We start from the raw sequence: 8,703 nt of genomic DNA, 5'->3' as shown, positions 1-8,703 counted from the left end.
TATTGATAATATAATAATATGCGAGCCAGAAAAACAAACAAAGAATGTTGTTTAACATAAAGCATTAGAATAATAAACACTTTGTTTCTGAAATATTTTTTAATTCATTATACCAATTTGAAATCAATATTCATAGTTAAGAAAGGACAACGTCTGTCGGGTCCGCTAGGTAGTATGTGAATAAAAAAACAATCACCTCTTAAATAAACGTGCTTCAAATGACACACAAAATACGTTCAGGATTTTTAAACGTTTAATTATCTTAATTTTACAGCTATTTGAGTTGAATAAATTATATAAACTTACCGTATTTTACAATTCGAAGAACGAACCTGTCTTATTGCATATTATGATTTGCTCTGTTAAGTTAGTAAGTCTGCCTTTCTTATTCCAAAGAAACACACGCGCATAAAGGTGGCTTAGACGTATCAGTGACCCAGACAATTACTGCAATATGGTATTCGATATAGTTTTAACATTTTAGAATCTGGACGCCCGATCACTTACTCGATCTAGAGGATGTTATGAAAGACATTGTATACTTCCGTGGTACAGCTTTCAACTTAGTTAACGTGTGTGTCCAATCGAAAAATCCAGATCCGAAATGCCCTTTCTCCAACTACAGCTATTACGTGAACCTCGTGAGAAGCACTTGCCCGGAACTCCTTATAAACTGCTTATTTGATAAGAAAGAGTTTGATTGCTGCAAATATTTTGTGCCCATACACACGGATATGGGAACTTGTTTTGCCTTAAATTCTGTTCAAGTTAAGTAAGTATACTATACTAATATATTATTTATACAAGGCATTCAAATTGCATTGATGTTACTGAACTAAAAAATTTATAACTGAAGGTACTCGACACACCAAAAGCTCGCGTAATAAATATCACATATGTGTGTAAGATTTTACCTTAAGAGATATTTTTTTCAAGGAATCCCATCCTATACCCAATGGTTTTTAACGTGACGCAAAAAGAAGGCGTTCTTAAATTTGAGACTTTATTGAATACGATGGTAAGTTAAGAATTTTGTCACGTAACTTAAATTACTTAAAATGCCATACTATAAATAGTGACTCTATTAGTTATGTCAGATAAAGCGCTTTTCGGTTAAATTAGTGAAACTATCAACAAAATGAAAACTATAAATCGAATTATTTTTCAACTTTTCTTAATAAAGTACTTATTAAATATACTTTAATGTTTCGTATTTTGAAAAAATGGTAAAATTTTACATGGCGGGAAAATATTTGCGGAAAATACTTTCAGCAGCCACATACCAAAAAAATATAATAACCTGAATTGTAAAAAAATACTGCAGATCTCAATTGCTTATTTTTCTATAGAATATAGCTATTATATTTATTTAAAGTTATACACTCTTGGCGAGGACGAGATACCTACAGTCACCACGCTTACGTCATCAACGCTCAAATTAGTGCTTGGGAAAAATTATCAGTGAGTATTCCTAGACTAGTAGAATCAGGATTTAATTCGAGGAATCAAATTTGTTACAACATACAGTACCGGTCACCTACGTAGGTGGTCACAAAATGAGCAGGCCTATGTATGAAAAAATAAATCACCAGTAAGCCCGACTCTGGCTTACTCTAATCTTTAAGCGGTGGTGACTCAAAACGTCTTTTACAATTTGAACAACTACCTGAAACTTGTTCATGAGTCAACAATTCCACGGGCATCCATTCCATCATGACCGATGTCGTCGATTGTTTCTCTCCCGACATTCCTCATTCACCGCTTTCTTTACTGTGCTGTAGGAGGGCGAAGCCTTCTTCTGCACGCCTTTTTTTATTTGGGCCGGATAATAACATACTATCCGATGCAACAGAGCGTGTCAGGTTCATTCTGCGACCACCTAGTATATACCAAGAAGTCATCATCTTATGTGAGAAAAATAAATTATAAAACAAAAATATGATATGAAAACAGACAGCTTTAATATTTTGCCATAGATATACTTTTATAGAGCAAGATATATCACGTAAAAGTGTAGAGAACACAGTCTTTATTATTTTACAGGCGTCAAGTAGTAGTGAAGAACATTGAAAACGATCCTTTAACTGTGGAAACAACTCCTGCGCAGAGAGCTTGTCGTTTCTCCTATGAAAATGATAATGGACTATATCCTTTATACTCTTACAGCACGTGCACCGTCTTATGTCGCAAACGAGAACAAATGAAACTCTGCGGATGTACTGATCATTTTATGATTGGATCTGGTATTGCAATAATTATTTTAATGCGGTACACAAATTGGATAAAAAGTAGAATTCGTTATAAAATAATTATGACTGTGGTATCTAATTATTACACTAACATATATTTACATTACTATCTTAAACAACTAACAAACTTTATAACCATTAAAAAATTAAAAACATGTTACAATCGTCTCGCTAACGTGTGGCAAATCTAGCCAGTTCTGATGCAGAACTGAGGACACGGTTCAATAGCGAAATCATATGCGGGATTGGTAACTGCTGGCGGAGGACAATTCGCGTACTCCTCTCTGACAACAGAGCCTACGGGATCTAAAATACATTTTCATGATATTCCCCAAAATTTGAAATACCGCCTGCAGACAGCATGTACATATGAAAAAAGTACAAATATTTAATCTAATACCAACACTATTAATTATTACAAATTACACTATACAACTTCAAAATTAACGAAATATAAATAAGAGAATTTTGGTACCTTCTTGTACATTACTGCTCAGTAGAATGCCTAATTTCGAATAGCTTAAAGGGGACTTAAAATTATGTATTAAAAAGCAGACTTATTCGAAGAGGCTCACGACAAACTTCTACAGTCTCACTTAACACAATATGAGCCTTTTCAGTTGATGTTTTTTCTTTATAAATACTGCGTAACTTAACACGTAAATTAAAAAGTTGATTCTATTGTGTAATTTTCAGATGAATCAAAAATGTGTAATGCAAGTGGTTTGCTATGTCTCCATCGTCATTTTAGTCAGTTGACAACTCTGAAGCCGCGTTGGGCAGGGAGACGGCCTGGTTTAGTTTGTGACTGTCTACCTTCATGTGATGAAACTGAGATTACTATCATAAAAGACGCTGTCACATCTGCCGGGTACGTACTGTTCATCCATATATAACCTTAAGTTAATACCTACCTTGTCAATACTTGTAGTACCTAATGACATTATACATTCGTTCTCTTGTAACCTTTTTATTAATCATTTTTACTTCTTTTCTGTTGCTTACAGTCTCGGATGAAACGTCATTGTTAAAGTTAAATAATAATGAATGTTAGTGAAAATAAAGTAATAATGTTAATAAAGGTTAGTCGACATCACAGGAGACCGAAGATCTGGCAGCTACCTCGGACAAAGAATTAGTCTAGCTATTCAAAGGGGGAACGCTGCCAGTATCTTCGGAACCATGTCTAAAGGGACTCCTTTTAATAATATGTTTTAGTTATTATATGTTAAGGTTAGTTATTTATTTATCTATAATCAATTGTATTTCTGAATATTATTACTTTACATATACAATACCCAACCATAAATGACTAAGTGTACATAATGAATGTATAATTGAATCCATATTGTTTATCATTTTAGCTTTCATAGATAATAATGAGACAAAAACTTAATTCTTTGCAGACGTGCTCGAAAAAAAAGAATAGCAGTAGAGTTAAAAATGGCCTATTTACCAACTGAGAGGTTTAAAAGAAACGTGGTTAGAAGTCGCCTTGACTTAGTTGGTAAGTAATATTATACTTCTACATTTAAATGGTAAATTAAAAACATGTAATAATAATAATAATAATAATAAAGCCATTTATTCCAAAACTTGCTTATGTTTTACAATGTTGTTAGTACTTAATTGCTTAAATTTAAAATGGTTACTTCTAATTACCGTTAGTATTATTATTTATGTACAAGGTTTGGATCCCTGTTGGGTAAAGGCCTCCTCCATCCTTTTCCATGACTCCCTGTCTCTGCCTATTTGTATCCAGTCGTTTCCTGCGACGTGTGTTATATCATCAGCCCACCGTCTTAATTGTCGACCAACATTTCTCTTCCCCATGGGTCCTTTCCATCGTGTGGTTTCAATGGTCCATCTTCTGTCTCGGTATCGTGAGATGTGTCCAGCCCATCTCCATTTGAGTAAGAGTGCGTGCCTGAGAGCATCAGTTAATTTGGTTTTTTGACGAATTTCTTCGCTCCTAATTTTGTGTATTCTCCTAATTTTCAGCATACTCCTTTCCATTGCTGTTTGGTTACTTTTAATTTTTTGTTTTATTTTATTTGTAAAGGTCCAAGTTTGGCAGCCATACAGCAAGCAAGGTAACAGGCATGTATCAAATATTGTCCTTTTCATGTGTGAGCTGTAATTGCCTTTTAAGATTTCTTTTAATGCCCAGAATTTCTTCCAAGTTGTGTTGATTCTCCTTGTCACTTCTTCTTCGTTATTTGAAGTTTTGAAGGAAATTTGTTTGCCCAAGTATATGTATTGCCTGACGTATTCTATATTATTACCTTTTATCACTATCTGGCGCTCCCGATTGTTCGTTAGTATCTTCGTTTTATTTACATTCATTTCAAGGCCGATTTTGGAACTTTCGCAGTCCAGTGATCTCATCATTTCGTCTAAGTCTTTTGCAGTCTCAGCAATAACAGCAATATCATCTGCGAACCTCAGATTGTTTAAGTATTGTCCGTTTATGTACACTCCGCTGTTCTTCCAGTCTAGTTTTTGGAAGATAGTTTCAAGGACTGCTATAAACAGCTTCGGGGAAAGAGGATCACCTTGTCTAACTCCGCGTTCTATGTTTATTTCGTCACCTCTAGTTTCTAATTTAACTCTGCTCGTGCTTTTTGTATAGATATATTTCAAAACATTGATGTATTTCTGGTTGATATTTGAATATTGTAAAGCGTTCCAGATTGCACAGTGACTAATGCTATCAAAAGCTTTGCTATAGTCAATGAACGCCACATACAGAGGTCTATTGTATTCTCTGTATTTTTCTATGACTTGTTCTAATGTCTGTATGTGGTCCATTGTGCTGAAGCTTGATCTGAATCCTGCCTGTTCTTTTGGTTGCTGCTTATCAATATCGTCAGATATTCTCTTTAAGATTATGGATGAAAATAGTTTATAAATACTTGCCAGCAGACTTATGGGCCTGTAATTCCCTATATCTAAGGGATTTCCTTTCTTGAAGAGAAGGATTATATCCGATGTACACCACTGTTTTAGTACCTTTTCTTCATCTAGTATCTTATTGAACAATCGCGTAAAATGATATGTTAAAATGGGTGCTCCTATTTTAAGTGCCTCATTGCATATTCCGTCTGGTCCGGGACTCTTCTCGGCTTTCAGCTTTTTCATATGATCATAAACTTCGGAGTATTCAATTTGTCTGATGTGATCTGTCGTGTTCGTATGGGTTGTTTGCGATATGATTTCGGGGTTATTTTGTTTACTATATAAGTTTTTGTAGAAGTTAGTAGCGTGATTTATTACATCTTTTCTGGATTTTGTTTTTAGTGAGTTATTTTCAAGTTTTTGAATCCAGGACTTGTGTGTAGTTAATTCTTTGTATGCTTTTTTGGCACTTCTAAAATGTTTAATGTTCCTTGTAATAATCTCGTATCTGTGGTTGTTGTAGTCCTTACGGATTGATCTATTAGTCTCTTTGTATATTCTGCTTAGTTCTGTTTTCATATCTTTAGTTTTGTTCTTTGTGTGTAGTAGTTCCGTGCGCCTTTTTAAAAGTTCCATTGTGTCTTTTGAGAAGATATTGTGTTGGTGGGGATACATATTGGTTTTGTATTTTAAGCTCTCTGTTATGCCTTTTTCCAGGATATTGTAGTATGTTTGGATATCAATGCTGTCTGTTTTTATATTTTCTGTATGTTTTTGTAGATTTCCGATGTAGCACTTTATTTCTGTTTCTGTCTTGGGGATATTAGCTGGTGTTGTATAGGTTTTTCTGCTCTTTACTGGACTACTCAAAAGTAATGTTGCTCTCACTAATCTATGATCGGAAGAGAATTCAACTTTGTTAAGTACCTCAATATTAGTTATAAGTTTGTTGTGGGTTATCATAATAAAATCTATTTCATTTTTAGTTTTGTGGTCGGGTGATAACCATGTCCATCTAGAGCTTGCTTTCTTTTTGAAAAATGAGTTCATTATGGATAGTTTGTATTGATGAGCATAAATTAAGAGCCGTTCCCCTCTATCATTCCGCACTCCGTAACCATATTTTCCCATTACTGGATAGTAGTTTGTTTTTGGACATCCTATTTTCGCGTTGAAATCTCCCATGACAATGACCTTCCCTTCTGTCTTTGTGTGAGCAAATTCAATGTCTTTGTAAAAATTTTCAATTTCTTCTTCTGTTGATCTCTCTGTCGGTGCATATGCTTGGATTATTGAAAAAGAGAAGCAATCAAACTTCATTTGTAGAAGTGCTACTCTTTCAGAGATTCCTATAAAGTTGATGATGTTATTTTTATACATTTTCTTGATAAGGAATCCCACTCCATATAGTCCTTTAGTTTCGCCAATATAGCAAAATATAAGGTCGCTGTGCTCTTCTATCTTACATCCCATTTTTCGGACTTCTGCAAGGCCTATAATGTCCCAGTTAATATTTTTTAGAGCATTAGTCAATTCAAGGAATCGTTCTATTGATCCTAGCGATTTTACATTATAATTGCAGATTTTGAGTGTTTGTTTCATACCATGATCTATTTCTCTATTTGGTGGAGGGTTGTAGTCTGATTCCCCACGATGACAAGTCGGATTGGGGAATGTTTTGTTTCTTTTATCTATTGGTTCTCGTCTGTTTAATGTTTTGTTCCGGTGGCTGATGGCAATATCCTATAGATTCTGAACGGTTGGCACATTGGCAGAAGGTAAGGAATTACTTCTATTCCTCATTATGTCGAATGCATTTAACCGAGCTGTTTTTGTTGACAGTTGTTGTTTGTGAGGGTGCTCTATTGCGTTAGGCGAGGTTGATGTTTCCCTTTTGCGTTTTTCGTTACCTGGTTTGCCCTGTTTAATAATTAGCTTGTCGTAGTTTATGTATGCATAATTGCCCTTCTTCCTTTCCTCTTCCAATTTTGGTTGTAGTTTCTTTCTCATGTCCAATATTTCTTTCGGGTAGTCTTCAGATAAATACAAGTTTTTCAATTTCTTTTTATTTACCACTATCTCGTTTTTCTTCCAGGCGTTCACGAATGTTAGGAGGATAGGCCTTTCTTTTCCGTTTTTTGTGTTATTTTTGCCAATTCTATAGATCGTGTTCACATCCCTATCTTCAAAAGTAATGTTTAAATCATGTTCAAATTTCTTTTTGATTATTTCGATTAGGTCGATAGTCGATGTTTCGGTTTCTTTTACTCCATATAAAATTAGGTTGTTGTATCTTCTATATTTTTCAAGATTGTTTATTTTTTCCTTTAATTTCTCATTTTCTGATTTTAATTCCTGCATTTCAAGTCTAAAAGGAACTAGTTTTTCATCAATCCGTGCCATAATGTCATCGGTTTGTTTTGACATTTCTATTTTCATTTGTTCAAAAAAAGATTGAAGGTTATCCATTTTTGCCGCTGTCGCTTACGTGAAATGAAACGTATTATTGTGAACGCAGCTTAATAGGACTATTATGTTGGTAGTACTGACCCGCCTTAGTTTTGTTGAAATTGTGTCTATAGTCTATACTCGGTTTGTTTGGCAGGTAACCTCAAAAGTTTTTTCCACTTTTTAACCACTGAATAATTATCTTGATAACACAGTTTGCACTTGGATGTTTTAGTTGCAGTATAGTTTATCACAATATGTATGAAATTTAAATGTTTTTACACCGGAGTTCACAGTATATTCACAGTTTATTCGTAGAAATACGGAGCTTCGTTACACTATGTATTTACGTCTAGACAGCCGGAACCGGATTAAAAACATGTAACCATGATTAATCTTTGAAGTTGTTATACTCGTATCTACATATTACTAACTTCAAAAATATTGTATTCGACATATCGAAGTCATACTGATCGCTATGTCTCGATTCTAACTTATTCAATATAATAATAATAATAGATCTCTTATGTAACCGTTATATCAAAAACAATTTATTATATCAATACAGCTTACTACTACTGAATAATAATCCAAAAATACTTTTCCAGTTTCGATTGGCGGCGCTGCTGGACTCTTTGTCGGTGCTAGTTTGTTGAGTTTCGTCGAACTAATTTTTTTCTTTACAATACGACTCTTGGATAATATATATTTGGAAAAACGCAAGAAAAAAGAAAAAACTACTGTCAGGAATATGAAAACTTTCCAACCAGCTATGCCGAGGAGTACAATGAGATTTTATTCGCAGAGAAGCAATTTAATAACTTTTAGACCTTAAGAAATCTCATTCGCCGTAATCGATTCATCAAACTAATTTATTTAGAAACCAACTCATAATTGGGATTATTTTTCGTATAACAAAAACACTAAATTTCCTGTGTTTTCCCCACGTTGTTGTCAATATAATTAAAAATATGTTATAAATATAATTTAATAAGTGTGTGTTGTAGTTTGACTTTATTAACGTGATCTACTTAAATGTATGTAGAAATCATCACATTGCTCAATATTTACCCTGCCAAAGGAAACCAAACCCTTCTAATAAAAAATG

At 33.9% G+C, this 8,703-nt stretch overlaps 1 protein-coding gene across 2 annotated transcripts; it reads left to right on the top strand.

The window, feature by feature from the left end:
• Window positions 1-239: 239 nt before the first annotated feature.
• LOC125048849 (sodium channel protein Nach-like) lies at window positions 240-8,500 on the top strand. Of its 2 annotated transcripts, XM_047647772.1 has the most exons (7): window positions 240-772; window positions 937-1,018; window positions 1,376-1,461; window positions 2,044-2,243; window positions 2,946-3,120; window positions 3,656-3,756; window positions 8,204-8,500. In XM_047647772.1, exons 1-7 carry the CDS (start codon window positions 525-527, stop codon window positions 8,428-8,430), a joined length of 1,119 nt encoding a protein of 372 aa, XP_047503728.1. In that variant the 5' UTR covers window positions 240-524; the 3' UTR covers window positions 8,431-8,500. The 2 variants fall into 2 exon arrangements, with proteins under 2 accessions (XP_047503728.1, XP_047503730.1); XM_047647774.1 differs by lacking the exon at window positions 240-772 and having other exon boundaries at window positions 817-1,018; window positions 8,204-8,499.
• Window positions 8,501-8,703: the final 203 nt, after the last annotated feature.

Source organism: Pieris napi, chromosome 4 (genome assembly GCF_905475465.1).
Source record: "Pieris napi chromosome 4, ilPieNapi1.2, whole genome shotgun sequence".
NCBI lineage: Eukaryota > Metazoa > Arthropoda > Insecta > Lepidoptera > Pieridae > Pieris > Pieris napi.
Note: the sequence above shows the minus strand (reverse complement) of the source record. Positions and strands in the feature narration are given on the sequence as shown.

Bases quoted from the DNA above. Each gene is read 5' to 3' on its own strand.
- LOC125048849 (XM_047647772.1), top strand. From the start codon at position 525: ATGAAAGACATTGTATACTTCCGTGGTACAGCTTTCAACTTAGTTAAC. The intron at 773-936 runs GTAAGTATACTA...ATTTTTTTCAAG, and splicing joins TTAAATTCTGTTCAAGTTAA to GAATCCCATCCTATACCCAA. The intron at 1,462-2,043 runs GTGAGTATTCCT...ATTATTTTACAG, and splicing joins GTGCTTGGGAAAAATTATCA to GCGTCAAGTAGTAGTGAAGA.